Here is a 19,714-nt window from a genome sequence, read left to right as displayed (position 1 = left end):
TAAAGAAAACAACGGTAACATCTGGTCTATAGATACATGGCATGCTATAAATCAAATATATTGTTCAAAGTTCAAAGTAAATTTATTATTGGTTCATATATGTCATCATCTGAGATTCATTTTCTTGTGGGCATACTGAGTAAATCCAATTGAATCATGAAAGACTGCACCAACAGGGCGGACAAACAACCAATGTGCAAAAGGTAACAATTTGTGCACATGCAAAAGTAAAAGAAAATAGTAATAAGTGAATAAGTAATAAATATCGAGAACATGAGATGAGAGCCTTTGAAAGTGAGTCCATGGGTTGTGGGAACAATTCAGTGATGGGGCGAGTGAAGTTATTCCCACTGGTCCAGGAGCCTGAAGGTTGACTGGTTACAACTGTTCCTGAGGCTCCTGTTGGCAGCAGCGAGAAGGGAGCATGTCTGGGTGGTGGGGGTCCCTGATGATGGGTGCCGCCTTCCTGCAATGACTCTCCGAGTAGATTTGCTCAACGGTGGGCACAATTGTGCATATGAAGAATCAATGCTGAAATAATCCGGCATTAACTAACTCAATACGACCAAAATACTATATAATACTGTACCGGAAAATATTTACTTAGGAATAATAAACCAGAAACAGCAAAGCTAAAAACACCTTACAAAAAAAAAATCAGAATCTGTAATTACATCATGTTATCCAGTTGGATTATTGTAATTACTTTCTCAAATGTTCAGCTGTTACAGATATTATTACAGATATTTCTACGATTGTTGTTACGGTAACATCTCTGGATTGGAAGAAACGATTGTGCTTTATTCAGCATATTTTCTCTTCTTAATTGCCGTCGTTTCTGCAGGTGGCGAAAGAAAAGGTCACATTGTGTGTGTTTAACACACGTGCATGGTGATATCGTTCAATGATCTGTCAGGGCTGACTCTGGCCCTAGGTACACTTTCCCTTGCCGTGTGTGCGACAGTTGTGGTAGCCAATCACTTGGTCTCGAGTGGATGGTGGGTGACACTTCCCATTGGAGGTAGGCGACACTGTGAGTGTGTGTGCGTGAGAGAGAGAGAGGGAGGGGGGGAGGACAAAAAGAAAAGCGAGGAGGGAATCTATCGGCCGCTTGGTGAAGCGAGCTATTCAGACCGAGTGCGGGCGCTCAGTAGCTGGAACCACGAACTGGGTGCAGTCGCCGCTCGCCACGGGCACCGGCCGCTGAAGATGGCAGGGATTCTCGCTTGGTTCTGGAACGAGAGGTTCTGGCTGCCCCACAACGTAACCTGGGCAGATCTGAAAAATACGGACGAAGCCACTTTTCCGCAGGCAGAGGACTTGTACCTGGCATTTCCTCTGGCCTTCTGCATCTTTATGGTTCGGCTGATTTTCGAAAGGTAGGCAATTCACTCTCGCATTATCTTGCTCATGAGACTACTGTGGTAGGCCAAGTGTTATAATGTGATGAAACTAGGAAAGTTCAATGAATATTACATGTGAAATCACCATTGTGTAGCGTTCAGGCTTTGCGGTGCGGTGTTCAGACTGAAATGTGCCTCTTCCGACAGCCGACGGTGGCAAGGGTGCAGGCAAGCCCCGGCAAACTTGCCGTACGTCTCATGTGCCATTAAGTAATTCTTTGATAGATGGAGCAGGCTGCTCCCAGTCGCCTGCCGAATCTCGGAAGCGGGCAGTTTACAGCCGGCGGCTTAAGATTTACTTTCAGTGCAGGGAAGGAAAGCACGCCCTGTCATCTCCAGCGGAGATTATGCGGTGTGTGTAGTGTTTTGGTTTTAAAATTTCTTTTTTTTTAAAAAAAAAAGGCGAAACCATGAAATTTACGCGTCTCATTCGGGCTCAGCGGACGCCAGGAGTGAGATCAGCTTTGTTCTGTGGATTTGGGGAAGCGCTGTCAGCTCTCCATTGAGGAAGTAGGGCTGCTGAGGCAGGTGGAAGAGTCCCGTGGCTCTCTTTCCGTTCGAAGATGGTGTGGGTTTGTAACCTGGGCTCAGTCCCGCCTGTTTTAGTCGTAATGATTTGAACAAAGAGATGCCTTCGATATTGGCAGCGCGAGTTGAAGTCCGGCTTGATAGAACAATCTGCGGCTATCAGTTTAAGCGCCGCTGCAATTTGAAAGTGATCCCTCCCGTCTGGTTGAATCCCACTTCGGTGGTACAGAGTTTCTTGGTTAATGATGTTATGTTCCTCATTCATGTTTCGGTTGGTCAATTGTCAAACTTGTTAAAACAGCAGCACTGCAGAGAAGGGGTGTTAACAGTTCAATTGTGTCCAGCAAACATATCAGAATCTGAGTCAGGTTTAATATCACCGGCGTATGTCGTGAAATTTGTTAACTTTGCGGCAGCAGTACAAAGGAATACATACTAATAGAAAAAAAAACGGAATTACCATAAGTATGTATGAAATAGTTAAATAAGTAGAACAAAAATACGAATTAAAAAGTAGTGAGATAGTGTCCATGGGCTCACTGTCGGATGGCAGAGGGGAGAAAGCTGTTTCTGAATTATTGTGTTTGTGCCTTCAGGCTCCTGTACCTCCTTCCTGATGGTAGCAATGAGAGGAGGACATGTCCTGGGTGATGGGGGTCCGGAGCTGACTGGATTTTGCATAAAAAGAGATCTTTGTTTTTCATATTAAGACAAGTTACCTTAAATTCTAATAAGTGAATTATAAAGAGTTTGGAATTTTTAATTTAGACATCACAGCAAATTAATGCAAATGTTGCATTCCATTATGGCATGTATGTTTAAATACCTTGCGCAGTCTGCTGTACTTAGGAATGAAGCACCCCCTGCCACCATGATTTATTTAGTCTGAGTAATCAGGAAGCATCAATGTGTTTAGCAGTAATATAGTCAGCAAGGAAGCTGGTTCCTTGGAGTTCTATGTATTAGCATTGATATTTACCTCAGAACAGGGTTCCAACCTCTGGGGGCTCCTTGTCTAAAAGATGTGCTAACATTGGAGAAGGTTCAAAGGAACTTCATGAAAATGATTCCAAGATTGAAAGGCTTGTGAAATGAGGAGTGTTTGGTAGCTCAGCCTATACTCACTGGAATTCGGTAGAATGTGGGGGGACCTCATTGAAACCTATTGAATGTTGAAAGGCCTCAATAAACTGGATGTGGAGAGGATGTTTCCTATGGTGGGGGAGTCAAAGACCGGAGGATACAGCCTCAAAATAGAGGTGCGTTCTCTTAGAATGGAGATAAGGACGAATTATTTTGGCCAGAGAGTGGTGAATCTGTGGAATTCATTGCCACAGGCAGCTATGGACGCCGTTAATGGGGAGACTTAAGGCAGAGGATGATAGATTAGTGATTAGTCAAGGCATGAAAGGACATGGAGAGGAGGCTGAGAGGGAAAATGGATCAGCCATGTTGAAATGGTGGAGTAGACTCAATGGACTAAATGCCCCAATTCTGCTCCAATACCTTGTAGTCCGATGGCATAAAGAAGGTTGGGAGCCCCTGCCATAGAAGATCTCCTCTGCTCTCTGACTGCAGAAAATGTGAAGTATTTGAGAAATGTGTTAAGGTTTTGCTGGGGATGGAGGGAAAGCAGTCAAGGATGAACGGCGAGTGACTGAAATGCAGGTCCACCATCAGAAATTTGCTCCACAGGAATGGCCCTTTGTCTATGCCTTTCATTGAAGACAGCTTCCCCATTTATTCGCACACCCCAGATTATTTTGTTTTTTCGAGTATGGTATCAATTAACTTTTGAAAGCTCTTATGGATTATACTTCCAGAACACAGGTAATGTTTTACAGATTTTAATTGCCCTCCGTGGAAATAAATCCTGTTTTTAATTAGTTATTTTGCATTCAGGCGAACAGATTCTCTGTACTTGCTTTATCAAAACTCCTGAAGATTATCAACATTGCCATTATGTCCTTAACCTTCTCAGCTTCCAGTCTCTTCACCTAATTAGCCCCTTTATTCCTAGTGCCATTCTTTTGACCCCTCTTGAGGGCTCTGACATTTTCCAAAGCATGATGCCCCGTATTATGCATAGTCTTCCTGAAGATGAATTAAAAATTATAAACAATTGGCATAAATTTTTTTTGCACTCAATATCCAACTTGCAAAACCAAGCATCCCATAAGCTTAACAGCCTTGTCATATACTCAGCCCTCTTCAAAGACCTGCAGATACAGGTCTATGACTGTCAGAGACATCCTGGATTTGATATATGGTTTCAGATAGCATAGCCTCCACAGAGTCCTCATCTCAACATCATCAAGCTGTCTGTGATTACCTGGAGAGACAGAAACAAGCGAGACAGCCAGAGTCTGCAGAGGAGCTGTGGCAAATTCTTCAAGGTGCTTGGAACAAACTACCTGCCAATTTACTTACAAAATAAATATACAGAGTACCTAAGACAATTGTTGCAATTTTAAAGGGTGACCACACCAAATATTGATTTGATTTAGTTTTTTACTGTTTACTGCTGTTTATAGTAAATTTCTAAATATCTTGAAGAGGGTGGTATAAGAATATCAATGGTACAGTACTGTGCAAAAGTCCTAGGCACATGTAAAAAAAAAGTTCAGTAAAATGAAAATGCTTTCCAAAAACAAAGAAAGTTTCTGAATATCAGAAAATTACTATAAATAGCAGTAAACAGTAAAAAATGAAATCAAACTTTAATCTTTGCAGATACTACAAATATCAAGAACCAGTAAGCAATGGAAAGGACTATAGCAGATATCAGTGGGGCTAAGAAAGGATGGTGAATTGGACAAATAGAAAACAAATCAATTTATATTTAAAAAAGATTGTCCACCCCACCACTCGAACTACCAAAAGTAAATCATGTTTGAATTTAATAATGAGGTCTTTGTTTCTCGTCAATTAGATAAGATTATAGAACCATAGAACATTACAGCCCAGGAACAGGCCTTTTGGCCCTTCTTGGCCAAACCATTTTTCTGCCTAGTCCCATTGACCTGCACCTGGGCCATATCCCTCCAAACCTCTCTCATCCATGTACCTGTCTAAGTTTTTCTTAAATGTCAAAAGTGAGCCCACATTCACCACTTCATCTGGCAGCTTATTCCCCACTCTCTGCGTGAAGAAGCCCCCCCCCTCAATTTTCCCTTTAAACTTTTCCCCCTTCACCGTTAACCCATGTCCTCTTGTTTTTTTCGCCCCTAGCCTCAGTGGAAAAAGCCTGCTTGCATTCACTCTATCTATACCCATCATAATTTTATACACCTCTATCAAATAACCCCTCATTCTCCCATGCTCTAGGGAATAAAGTCCTAACCTGTTCAACCTTTCTCTATAACTCAGTTTCTCACGTCCCAGCAACATCCTTGTAAACCTTCTCTGCACTCTTTCAACCTTATTAATACCCTTCCTGTAATTCAGTGACCATTATAATAATTACCATACAGCTTTCAGCTAGTGAAGTTTTGTTTTGCAAAATCTATAAAGCAATTCTATATTGGAAGAAGAACTTTTGTTAAGAAATAATATCCATTTCCTGTTTACTCTTGTATCATACAAGTAAAATAATTGCATGGTAATTCTTTTGGTTTAGAAAATAAGTCTGTTAATCACACCAATTTGAGGATTTAGAATTAATTTCTAATAATGCTTTGATTCTTATACACTTTAAAGCCTTAGGATTTAAATCATCACACTCAGATACCTTCATTTTCTAATACAGTGCAAACAAAATGCTGGAGGAACTCGGCAGGTCAGGCAGCATCTGTGGAAATGAATAAATGTTTGATGTTTTGGGCCGAGACCCTTCTTCAGGACTGGAAAAGAAGGGGAAGATGCCAGAATAAAAAGGTGGGGGGGGAGGGGAAGGAGACTAGCTAGAGGGTGATAGGTGAAGTCAGGTGGGTAAGAAAGGTGAAGGGCTGGAGAAGAAGGAATCTGACAGGAGATCACAGGGGAAAGGGAAGGAGGAAGGGACCCAGGGGCAGTTGATAGACAGGTGAGGAGAAATAAGAGGCCAGAGTGGGGAACAGATAGAGGAAGACGGGAGGGGTAGGGAAAACATTTTTACCAAAAGGATAAATCAATATTCATGCCGTCAGGTTGGAGGAATATAAGGTGTTCCTCCTCCACCCTGAGGGTGGTGTCATTTTGGCACAAGAGGAGGCCATGTACCAATATGTCATGTGAAAGGGAATCAGAATTAAAATGTTTGGCCACCAGGAAGGTCTGCTTTTGGCGGATGGAGTGGAGCTGCTTGATGAAGTGCCCCCCCCCCCCCATTAGCGACGGGTCGACCAGTGTAGAGGAGGCCGCATCAGGATCACTGGACACAATAGATGACCCCACCAGAGTTGAAGGTGAAGTGTTTGCCCACTTGGAAGGATTGTTTGTGGCTCTGAAAAGAGGGGAGGCAGGAGGTGAATGGGCAGGTGTAGCACTTGCAGGGATAGGTGCTGGGAGGGAGTTTAGTGTGGAGGGATGAATGGACAAGGGAATCACTGAGGGAACGATCCCTGCGGAAAGTGGCTAAGGGGGAGAGGGGAAATAAAGATATGTTTAGTGGTAGAATCTAATTCATTTTCTAATGTTGATATTCAGTCATATTAGAAAGGAGTGAGTATTGCCCCATTGTCCTGTTTATTATTTATTGTAATGCCTGCAGTTTTTGTGCACTTTATGCAGTCCAGTGTAGGTCTGTAGTCTAATGTAGCTTTCTCTGTGTTGTTTCACGTAGCTCAGTCTAGTTTTTTGTACTGTGTCATGTAACACCATGGTCCTGAAAAACGCTGTCTCATTTTTACTATGTACTGTACCAGCAGTTATGGTCAAAATAACAATAAAAGAGACTTGTATTTCTACTGGCAGTTTCATCCTGGTGTTCTGGCACCAATGATATTAATTCCATGCTAGGACAGTGCAAGGATGCTTAATTGTTTGAAGTATTTTTTTTATCCAATCATCAGCAATACTAATTCTTAAGTTAGTCAATGAAAACCTGAAATCTATGATTATTTTCCAACAGTAATATAAACTGGTGAAGGTATGCTATTCAGAAGGGTGTTTATGAACCCTCTGAATTGGGTAATATATAACTATTTTGTAGGTGGTCCACTTGGAAGTATTTAATTACTCATTTATATACAGTACTGTACAAAAGTCATAGGCATATAGCTAGGGTGTCTAAGGCTTTTGCAAAATACTGCAGTAATTTTATGTAGTGCACTGTACTGCAACCACACAAAAAAAAAACAAATTTCATGGCATACGTGAGTGATGATAAACCTGATTCTGATATGGGTCTCTATTGTGGACTGAGAGTGGGAAGGGGCAGGGAGAGAGGAATCATGGTTGGGAAAATGGGAAGGGAGTGGGAAGCACCAGAGAGACATTCTGTAATGATCAATAAACCAGTAATTTGTAATCAAAAGACCTTGCCTGGTGTCTCAAGTCTGGGTGTGTCTGCACCCACACTGGCCCCACCTCAGCCACCGGTCCCACACCCCTCCCACAGGGTTCCCCTCTCACCATTCCCAATACCTTTTTCTCCTGCCTGATTTACAAACTTGCTGTCTGCTCCATGTTGATGAACACAGTACTGTTTAAAAGTCTTGGGCACCAAATATGTGCCTAAGACTTTTGCACAGTACTGTAGGTGTATAACGTAGATATCCTTGTTTGCCTGGTCTTGGTGTGCAGTGGAGAAAAGGGGAAATATGTATCTACAGTATGATGAAAATTATTTACTGAAGCCTTCAACATCTGTTTGGAACTTCATGGTATCTAGCAATTAGTGCGTTGGATCTGCATTCTTGCACTTCCATGCAAACATTGAACAAAGAGCAGTTCATCACAGGAACAGGCCCTCAGCCCATACGTTCTCTGCTGAACATGACGGAAAATTAAATTAATCCCGTCTGCCTGCTTCAGTTCAAAGTAAAATTTATTATCAAATTTTGTAAATGTTACTACATACTACCTTGAGTTTCATTTTCTTGCAGGCAGTTATCAGGAAAAGAGAAATGCAATCGAATTTACAAAAAACCATAAATAAAGTAGTAAAGACTGACAGACGTCAATGCATTATGAACCAAGTGAATAAAAATAATACTATGAACAGGAGTTGTAAAGGGAACTTGAACGTGTGCCCGTTGGTTATAGAATCAGTTCAGAGTAGTGGCGAATGGAGATATCCATGCAATTCAGGAGCCTGATGGTTCTAGGGTAATACTGTTCCTGAGCCTGCTGATGTGGGACATATGGTACATCCTGCTTCATGGTAGTAAACATAGAAACATAGAAAATCTGAAAACCCAATACAGGCCTTTCGGCCCACAATGTTGTGCCAAACATGTACTTGCTTTAGGAATTACCTTGGGTTACCCATAGCCCTCTATTTATCTAAGCTCCATGTAGCTATCCAGGAGTCTCTTAAAAGATCATGCTGTACCCACCTCCATCACTGTCACTGGCAGCCCATTCCACGCACTCATCACTTTCTGCATTTTTTTTAAAAACTTACCCCTGACTTCTCCTCTGTACCTAATGCCAAGCACCTTAAAACTGTGCCCTCTCGTGTTAGTCACTTCAGCCCTGGGAGAAAGCTTCCGACTATCCACACAATCAATGCCTGTCATCATCTTCTACACCTCAGCCAGGTCACTTCTCATCCCCTGTTGTTCCAAGGAGAAAAGGCAAAGTAGTGAGGAGATGGCAAGGCCAGGATGGTGTGGGACTTTGATGGTTAGTGCTTTCTTGTGGCAGTGCTCCATGTAAATGTATTCAATGGTGTGGAGGGCTCTACTTTAATGGGCTGGGCTATACCCACCACTTTCTATAGCCTTTTCCATTCTTGGGTGTTGGTGTATCCATACCAGGCTGTGATGCAACCAAGTAGGAGCTCTGTGCATCTACAGAAGTTTCTCTATTTTTGGTGATATAGAGTCCTTTGAGTACAGCACAGAAACGGGCCCTTTGGCCCATCTTGTCCAGGTAGAAACCATTTAAACTACCTACTCCCATCAACCTGCATAAGGACCATAGCCCTCCATATCCCTACCATCCATGCACCTCTCCAAACATCTCTTAAACTTTGGAATTGAGCTTGTGTGTACTTGCACTGGCAGCTCATTCCACACTCATGACCCTCTGAGTGAAGATGTTTCCCCTTCTGTTCCCCTTAAAATTTTCTCCTTTCACACTTAACCCACAACCTCTGATAGTATTCTCACCCAACCTCAGTGGAAAAAGCCTGCTTCCATTAATCCCATCTATACTCCTCATAATTCTGTATATCTCTATCAAATCTCCTTTCAATCTTCTACATTCTAAGAAATAGAGTACTAACCTGGCAACATCCTTGTAAACTTTCTCTGACTCTTTCAACCTTGTTTACCTGACCAAGACTGCACACAATATTCCAAATCAGGCCTCATCAACATCTTGTGCAACTTCAACATACACCCTATCTCCTGTACTGAATACATTGATTTATGAAGGCCAAAGGTTTCTTTGCAATGCTGTCTACCTGTGATGTCACTTTCAATGTATTATGGACCTGTATTCCCAGATCCCTTTGTTCTACCACACTCCTCAGTGCCTGACTGTTCACTGTGTAAGACCTAACCTGGCTGGTCCTACCGAAATGCGAAGCCTTCCACTTGTTGCATTAAATTCCATCAGCCATTTTCAGCCCTTTTTTTCCAGCTGATGTAGATCCCTCTGCAAGCCATGATCACTTTCCTCACTGTCCACTACACCCCCAGACTTGTAGTCGTTGGCAAATTTGCTGATCTAGTTAACCGCATTATCATCCAGATCATTGATATAAATGCTAAACCACAAAGGGCTCAGCACCCATTCCTGTAGTATACAACTTCTTCCACAAAGCCAATGTCTAATCCAATTTACTACCTCGAATTTTAGCAACTGAAGCTTCTTGACCAACCTCCTATGTGGGACCTTGTCAAATACCTTGCTAAAGCCCATGTATCTTTCAGAGGACTGACTTGTCTTCATCCACTTTCTTAGTAACTTCTTCAAAAAACTGCATACGATTGGTTAGACATGACCTACCGTGCACAAAGCCATGTATCCTTAATCAGTCCATGTCTATCCAAATACGTTTATATTCGCTCCCTTAGAATACCTTCCAATAACTTTCACGCAACTGATGTCGGACTCATTGGCTTATAATTTCCTGGTTTATGTTTAGATCCTTTTTAAAACAGTGGAACAACAATGGCTCTCCTCCAACCCTCTGATACCTCTCCTTTCGCTAAGAATGATTTAACTATCTCTGCTAGGGCCCTGGCAATTTCAGCATTTGTCTCCCATGGGGTTCCAGGGAACACCTTGTCAGGCCCTGGGGATTTATCCACCCTGGTCTGCCTCAGGGTAGCAAACACCTCCTCCTCTGTAATCGGTACAGTGTCCATGAAGTTGATGCTGCTTTGTCTTCCTTCTATAGACTCTGTGTCCATCTCCTGAGTAAGTACAGCTGTAACAACATTATTTAAGATCTATGCCATCTGTTTTGGTTTCAGACGTGAATTACCACTCTGATCTTCCAATGTTCCAATTTTGTCCCTTAGGATTCTCCTTCACCTTGTCTGCTAGAACAACTTCATGCCTTCTTTTAGCGATCCTGATTTCTTTCATTTCTTATAATCAACCAGCACCTCAATTGTTTCTACCTGTCCGTACACACTACACACTTGCCTTTTTTTTTCTCTTAACCGGGGGCTCAATATTTCTTGAAAACCAAGGTTCCCTACACTTGTTATCATTACCTTTTATTCTAACAGGCTTATACAAGTTTTGTACTCTCTAAAATTTACTTTTGAAGACCTCCCACTTACCAAGTACACCCTTGCTTGAAAACAGCCTGCCCCAATCCACACTTACCAGATTACTTCTGATACCATCAAAATTGGGCTTTCTCTGATTTAGAATTTCAATCTGCAAATCAGACCTACCTTTATGCATGTTTACTTTGAAGCTAATGGCATTGTGGTCACGAGATGCAAAATGTTCTCCTACACAAATTTCTGACATCTGCCCTGTCATCCCAAATCTATGCAAACAACTGAGAAGGGAGAGGCACCCTTGTATTCCCCTTGAATGCCACTGTCATATCCTCTTCCATGAGTACTCCACTCTGCATAATCCAAGCACCTATCACTCTGTGTTTTAACAAAGAATTGACCCTGGACATCCCTTTAAACTTTCGCCCTTTAACAAACTAAATCAAAACATGCTTTAATTTGTTCTGGCATCAAAAGCATTTGGCTTAATGCTAAATGATCAAAGTCATGAAATGATATTTCCAAAATATAGTAAATAAACCGTGATTTATTGTCAATCTAAAAGTAGTGATCCTGCAATTAATTTTCAAACAGAAAGTGCAGATTTGTTTCAGTTGTCACTTCTATTACTCATTTCTATTTTGTTTTAATGCTAAGCACTCTGAAAGTTAAACTCAAGATTAAAGAACAATTTGTCTAACTTCTCTCCTCTGTTCCCCAGGCTGTCTTTGTTTTTCCTTTCCCTCTGGTCCTTTTACCCCTTTTCTTTTGCCTCCCCAATCTTCATGACCTGTGCATTACCTACAGTTTCCTTCTGCTGGCTCCGTATCTACTTCCCTTTACGCTAAAGTCTACTCTCCTCTCCTAACAGGTTGCTTCTTCAGTCCTTAGCCTCTTCCACCTATCACTTCCCAGCTTTTCACATCACTCCATTTTTCCCTCCTCTCATACTTCTTCACTTCCCCTCTCACCTCTCGGCTTTTCACATCACTCCACTTTTTCATTCTCCCATTCTCACGAACCTCCCCCCCCCACCCAGATCCACCTATCATCTCCCAACTTTTGCTCTTCATCCTCTTCCCACCCTTTATTCTGGCTTCTTTCCACTTTCTCTCCAGTCCTGATGAAAGGTCTCAGCTTAAAACATTGACTGTCCATTTCTCTGTTGCTTCAGAACATTTTTGCTTTCTAATTTACAATATCATGTACTCAAGTTTTCTTGCCTCTAGTCTGAGATATTCCTTTATTAAACTTCAAAGTGGTGCTGAATTATGTATATACACTGTGACCTGTAGAGTTCTATAGCTGAGATAGTAGTAAGGAAAGGTATTCCATCCTAAGATCTCAGCAAAGTATCTAGATCACTGATTTGCAATTCTCGTAGACAAAACAATAAAAGATTGAAATATAATCTCACAAATGCTACTAAAAATCATGAAAACACCACATGTGATAAAGACAGAACTTCATTTATTCTGTCTTTGCAAAATGTTGACTCTGTTTGCTACCTGGGATTTGTATATAATTTTTTTTTAATTATAGTGGTTTTCCAGACTATGTTTTTCTTTAATTTCTGGAAAAGACTCTTGCTTCTCTTCGAAACCAATACAGTTTATAGGTGTTATGACAAGAATCAAGTTGTAATGAGCTCTTCAGGCCTTTGGGGGGCGCCAGAGAGCATTATGCTTTGAGGTTTTTAAATTATCTGAATTGGTTAATTGTTGTTTTACAGGAGTCCTTAGATGTTTAGCATGCCATGTCTTTTCCCAAGTGACTCGCTCTTTGTAATGCGGTATCCTGGTGCTGTCTGCATAAGCTTAAGTTTATTTTGATATACTCATGGATGTCTGAGTATAATTTAAATGAATGCTACATTAGCACTAATGGCGGGGTCCAGGTATTGAGACTGTTGCACATCGCGAAGTCACTCAGCCAAGCCACCTTTGTTCTGTTGGAATTCGTATGAATGAATGTTGGTCACTGTCTCTACTTTTCTCAGCACTTGGGTTTTGATGTTGTCAGTGTACATTGTGACACAGGTATTGTAAATTGGAAATGGATTATGAATTGAAACACTGAAATGAATTGAAACTCTAAATTATACTACCACTTGAATCATTTTGAAGTTTTAAGTGAAGTTTTTAGTTGTGGCTATGTTTAAAACTACAATCCAATTTGGGATAATAAACAGGGTAAAATGCATTTTTTAAAATTACCAGCAATATTACAAACAAAATGTCTGCAGCTGAGGTAGGTAAGGAGGCTGACTAGAGAACTAGTGCTAAAGAATAATTTGTGGATAGTTGTAGATGGCAACGAAGATGTCCATCAATTAGTTGAGGTTGAGTAGACCACAGGAACACAATTAACTATTCGATGGCCAGCATCTATGAAGTTGCAAATTATGGTGCTCATATTCTGCACAGATGGCAAAATACTAAATTAATGTCATTTAGCAAAATGCATTACCATTAAACCATCACCAGATACATTAGCGTTGAAGTTACACGGTACTCGCTGCCTGATACGCTGCTGGCGTTTAGGGCAGCAGTGAAGTTCCTCCATCTCTGGGGGTGTTCAGGGCTTCCTTCATCATGCCAGTAGATTCCTATCAGTTTTCACTACTGTCAGGCGTGCAAGTCCAGCGCAGAAACTCAAGAATACCATCAAAATCAGATGTAGAAAGATTCTTTGTTGCTGTTTCCACAACAATTTTGGTTTACCCATCAGGGTTGTTGGCCCTGAGCTGAACTCCTAAACTTGGAGGACCAATTGACTACTCTTAGTGTGGCCTCCACCCTTTGATTTGTTTGGCATGGGTGACCCTACTAAGAACCAAAATCAAAAGCTCTCACTCCAGCTAACATTGCTCTCTTAGTCATTGAGGCACACAAGCCTCCAAAGCCTATGATAAGACGGTGGTCCTCTTGGAGGAAAGTAACACAGAACAACCACTAACTTTCCCTACTATCTCCAAATCCAAGCACTCCCAAAAGCTAAGGAAGGCCTTTGATAGGTGGCCTAGTATTTAATATTTATATCTGCATTCTACACTGCCATACAAACTTACAGTTTGAAGATGATGAAAGATCAGGTGCAAGATACTGATGTTTAAAGAAGTGTTTAACCATATTGGATAGGTATATGGACAGGAAAGGAGTGGAGGGTTATGGGCTGTGTGCGGGTAGGTGGGACTAGGTGAGATTAAGAGTTCGGCACGGACTAGGAGGGCCGAGATGGCCTGTTTCCGTGCTGTGATTGTTATATGGTTTATATGGTTATATTATATATATTTTTATTTATTATTTATTTATCTTCTAGAGAGTTGGGGATGTCCCAGCTTTGGTTTGAGGAATACCTGAGTAGGGACCTGTGCACTGAAGTAAGAGGCACAGCCTTACTGCCATGGGTAGAAAATATCTCCCTCTTCAGTAACACACACGCACACGCACACGCACACGCACACGCACACACACACACACACACACACACACACACACACACACACACACACACACACACACACACGCGCACACACACACACGCGCACACACACACACACACGCGCACACACACGCGCACACACACACACGCGCGCACACACACGCGCACACACACACACGCGCGCGCACACACACACACACACACACACACACACACACACAAAATGCTGGAGGAATTCAGCAGACTAGGCAGCATCAATGGGAAAGAGTAAGCAAGCCAACGTTTCGAGCCGACACCCTTCCTGAGGATGGGGAGGGAGGTTGAGCAGTCAGAATAAGAAGGTGGGAGGAGGGGAGGAAGAAGTCCAAGGTGGCAGGTGATAGATGAAACTGAGGGAGGGAAAGTTGGTGAAGTGAAGAGTTGGGAAGTTGACTGGCGAAAGAGATTGAGAAGGAGGAACCTGATAGAACAGCCATGTATGAAGGATTTGTGTGATAGCCACAATTTGGATACTCTATGAAGCTACCATTTCAGCACAGAAGGAAAATAGAAAATACTGAACAGAACCATGCTCCTTAAGTGCTGCAACTTTGTCTGCATCCTTCAATTTCTAAGAAAGCTTTGTTACCTATTATGCTATAGTGTTATGAATACACTGATTCTTCTTTTGATGATATGTAGTGTAATATATGTAGTTATACTATATTTTATATATATATTATGTATATATGTAGTTTAATAATGTATTTTGAGATACCACACGATAACTTCTGGCCTAACGAAACCACACACAATTGCATCTATAAGACCGTAAGATGTAGGTGCAGAATTAGACCATTTGACCTATCGAGTCTGCTCCGCCACTTCATCATGGCTAATCTAATATTCCTTCTCAGCCCTGATCTCTTGCCTTCTGCCCATATCCCTTCATGCCCTGACCAATGAAGAATCTATCAACCTCTTCTTTAAAAATATCCCACAGCTGCCTGTGGCAATGAATTCCACAGATTCACCACCCTCAGGCTAAAGAAATCCCTCCTCATCTTCATTCAGAGTGGACATCACTCTATTCTGAGGCTGTGTCCTCTGGTCTTAGACACTCCACCATAGGAAACATCCTCCCCACATCCACTCCATTGAGGCCTTTCACCATTCGATAGGTTTCACTGAACACCCAAGTGTCCAATTAACCTACCCAACTGTACGTCTTTGGAATGTGGGAAGAAACCAGAGCACGATGAGGAAGCCAACCTGGTGACTGGAAAAAGTACAAATTCCTTACAGGGAGTAACGGAATTCAGCCCAGGTCACTGCGATGTAATAGTGTTATACTCACAGCTAATCTACTGTGCCTGCCTCTCCCCTGTAGTCTCTTAAGAGTTCTTCCTGCATATAAGCATTTTGATCCCAAAACAACGATGATGTTGCCCTCACTTTCTGACAGCCTAGTCGAATAATTTAGCTGTTGATTAGGTCTATCTCCACCCTGTGAACATAGTACACTTACTGTTGTTCCTTTTCACATCTTGTGGTGCATCGGGTGGCACTTTGGTGGCATTTTGACTTTTTTATGGGGTCGAGTTCATCCCAGCTCAGTTAACTCAATGTTCCACCCAGCACGGACAGAAAGCGTGCAAGGAGCCAGCCGGATTTGAACGCGGGACCACTCACCTCGAAGTCCGGTGCCGATGCCACTACACCACCTGCCAGCTATAGTTTACGTAGCTGAAGTCATATAGCCCAGCAGTTAATTCCTATAGAGTCTACCTCTCCCCACTAGGTCAAAGCATTTCTAAGATTTGGGCCAGTATACTGTTATTTTTACCAGAATTTAACAAATAGAGTAAATTCTACCACATGGGGACCTAATTAACATTATAGCAGTAGAACATCTGCCTCCCAAAAGGATAGCAAACCAGGCAGATAAGGCCAAAGCATTCAGTGACAAATGTACATGTTGAATCAGAATTAGAATTGGGTTTAATTTCACTGGCATATGGCGTGAAATTTGTTATGTACATTGTAATACATAATAATAACTGAATTGCAGTAAGTAGTATGTATATATTTTAAAAAGCTGAATTATATAAGTAGTGCAAAAAGAGAGTAAAAAAAAAACTAGTGAGGTAGTGTCCATGGGTTCAATGTCCATTCAGGAACCTGATGGCAGAGGTGAAGAAGCTGTTCCTGAATTACTGAGTGTGTGTCTTCAGGCTCCTGTACCTCCTCCCTGATGGTAGCAATGAGAAGAGGGCATGTTCTGGGTGATGGAGGTCCTTAATGATGGGCGCTGCCTCTTTGAGGCATCGTTCCATGAAGATGACCTGGATTCTGGAGAGACTAGTTCCCATGATGGAGAACTGACTGAATTGACACTTACTCCAGCCTACTTTGATACTGCGGAGTAGCATCTACTCCCCCCCCCCCCCACCCATACCAGACAGTGATAATGCTTTCCACAGTACATCTGTAGAAATTTGATCTCTTTGAACTCTTCGGTATCATCCCAAATCTCTGCAAACTGCTAATGAAATATAGCCATTGTCATGCTTTCTTTGTAATTGCACCAATATTTTGGGCCTGTGATAGATTGTCAGAGATGTTTACACCCAGAAATTTAAAATTGCTCGTCCTATCCACTTCTGATCCCTTTATGACAACTGGTGTATGTTCCCTCGTCTTACCCCTTCTGAAGTTTCTCTGCTGTGGAGCACATAATTCAAGCTAACTTAAAAATTAAAAATACAAAGGTTTGCCAAGCAGTTACTACATGGATTTCTTAAAGACAAGGTGTATTTGATAAAGTTAAAAGATTTATTGATAGAACAATCGATATAGATATATAAAGGAAACACAGTAACTTCATAAGGAATATTACAAGACAAAAGGTGCCGTGGCTGGCCTGGCATGTTTTAAAATAAGTATTATAGCATTTATACAATATTTGTTGACAAATGGGTCATTTTTGTCCAATGTATTGTGTTATACTTCTATGGATAATTGGGTTTTCGGATGTGAAGCGTTACAATTTTATTCCTGGTGAAAAGAAATCTCTGTCTGAAATATTCAACCCTTATTGTGAGATTGTGCCATCCGATTTTACAATTTTCAGCAAAGGATAATAACCTTGGCATTGCCCTGTGTTAAATATTTCAGTAAGATTATCTTTCATTCTTCTAAATGCCAAACAATGTAGCCCTATTCCATGAAATATCTTCATTTGCTAAGACTGCTTAGTTATTGAATGGTGCTAAATATTTCTGTGTGAATACAATACTGTGCAAAATCCTTAGACATATATAGAGGGTACCTAAGAATTTTACACAGTACTGTAGTAATTTTATATATTGCATTGTACTGCTTACAAAAAAAACATGTTTCATGACATGTGAATGATGATAAACCTGAGAGACATTCTGTAATGATCGATAATCCAATTGCTTGGAATCAAATGACCTTGCCTGGTGTCTCGGGCCTGGATGTGTCTGTACTCAAGCCACCACCCAGCCCTGGAACTCCTCTGCCACCTGCCCCACACCCCTCCTGCAACACTCACCTCACCATGCCCAACATCCTTTGCCTCTGCTCGATTTATGTAATCACTGTTCACTTCATGTTGACAAATACAGTATTTTGCACAAGTTTGTTGTCAGACTTTTGCACTGTACTGTAGGACCAGCATTGGTGACAAAATAATGCCATAATTCCAAGCCGGGACAGGTATGTGACTGGAAAAGAAATAGACAGCTGATAATGTCCCATAATGTACCCTTGACGATCTTTGGAAGGAATTAGCAGGTGTACTCAGAAAAGCTGAGCCAAGTAACTGCAGTGCACAGTGTATCAATAGAGAAGAGATGGACCGTTTTGGGTGGTGGCTGGGATTCCATAGGTGCAGATCAAGAACAGTGTCGCTACAAATTCTGGGTAGGCAGTCTGACATCTCGGGGTGGCACATTAGTGTAGTGGTTAGCAGAACGCACGATAGTACAGATGACCCGAGTTCAATTCCTGCGCTGCCGGTAAGGAGTTTTAAGTTCTCCCCATGATCCTGTGGATTTTCTCTGGGCGATCCAGTTTCTTCCCGCAGTCCAAGGTTAAATAAAAGGTTGCTGAGCGCTCAGCTCAAAGGGTCTGAAATACCACTTCCACGCTGTTTCTCAGTTAATTAACTTAGGGTAGCACATGGTTTAGCAGAAGTTCTCCTGTAAAAACTGATGATGTGGTTTGAAATGCTGTTTCCAAGGGACAGAATCTGGCTGCAATACCTAGAGTTACCACAAGTTTATGATGCCTTCCATTAACCGAACATATATGATGTGAAATACTAATATAATTATCTCAATATAGACATCTCTAAGTATTATGACCATTTTGTGGAACATTTTTGAAGGGAATTGCTTTCATGGGCTTTGTAAGAAAAAAATGGCCTTACGGAACCTAGTAGTCATAATCAGAAGGGGTATTTTTCATGGGAAAGCAACTGGCCATGATGGAAAGAGATGCTGTAGTTTGAGAATGCATATCTTCTGTCATGTGCTTTTTAAGCAACTTTTTCCCCTAAGTTTTCCTTTCCGAAAAGCAACTCAAGTGACTTGTCTTCCGATTTCTTTCGTCTCTGTTCAGCATTTTTTGCCTTTGGCTTGTCTGCTATAAGGAGTTTATTATGTGGGAAATCATGTATGTTTAGCCTAATAATTATTCCAAATGTACTCATATCTATCTTTGTCCTTAGCAAGAACATATTTTCTAATTGTACTTTAGTAGATGAGAATCTAATCCAGTTCTGGTGTTAAACTGTGGATTGTTTCATGGGAATTTAAAACCCATTGTCACTCAGCTGTGCTGCTATACCAAGGGAAATAAATGTATGTCTATCATACATTATTTGCTAGAGGGCTGGGCTCGAGTGGTTACTCAACAGTAGAAATGTACTCATAAATCCTGACTTCCTATAAAATGAGGACACTGCAGACTTTTTGTGTTTCTCACACTGAAAGCGAAGGAATAAAACACAGTGTTATTCATCACCTCAAGTTTTGCCAATGCACTTTACAGGCCTTGTTGTCAGAAGAAACAAAGTTCATACACAGCGATATGAATATCACTTGGTAATCTATTTTTGCAAGTTTGTTGATGGAACAATGTTAAATAGGACATCCCCTTATACTTAAAATTACACCACGCAAATGGATACAGAATTAGCGTAAATCTCACTCTGAGAGCAATGGCTTCTGCAGTGTTGTATTCCCTAAGTGGTATAAAAAGCAATCGATGAGATATTTTTGCTCAAGTGTTTCAAGCATCTAAAATGGGACTTGAAATCAAACAATTCAGACTTAGGTACCAGTTAACTATAATTGAGCCATGGGCAATAACTTAAAAGGGGAATAATGCTCTTGTCACTTACAGTTTGTCATGAAATATCATTTGAGAATGAATTAAATCTGAAATATTGAGTTGTGATGCTCTCAGAAGTATACAGCATAAAATTTCAAAAGGAGTACA

The 19,714-nt window shown here is 41.4% G+C and overlaps 1 protein-coding gene across 2 annotated transcripts in view; it reads left to right on the top strand.

Annotated features, from left to right (window-relative positions):
• Positions 1–1,008: 1,008 nt before the first annotated feature.
• The window catches only part of cers6 (ceramide synthase 6), a 282,104-nt gene continuing 263,398 nt past the window's right edge, over positions 1,009–19,714 (top strand). For both annotated transcript variants that reach the window (XM_059966394.1, XM_059966393.1), the window contains exon 1: positions 1,009–1,379. In XM_059966394.1, coding sequence (XP_059822377.1) covers positions 1,210–1,379 — 170 coding nt within the window. In that variant the 5' untranslated portion in view covers positions 1,009–1,209. The remainder of the gene's footprint in view (positions 1,380–19,714) is intronic.

The sequence above is a fragment of the Hypanus sabinus genome, chromosome 4 (assembly GCF_030144855.1).
Source record: "Hypanus sabinus isolate sHypSab1 chromosome 4, sHypSab1.hap1, whole genome shotgun sequence".
Lineage (NCBI taxonomy): Eukaryota > Metazoa > Chordata > Chondrichthyes > Myliobatiformes > Dasyatidae > Hypanus > Hypanus sabinus.
This window is presented reverse-complemented; position numbering and strand designations above follow the sequence as displayed.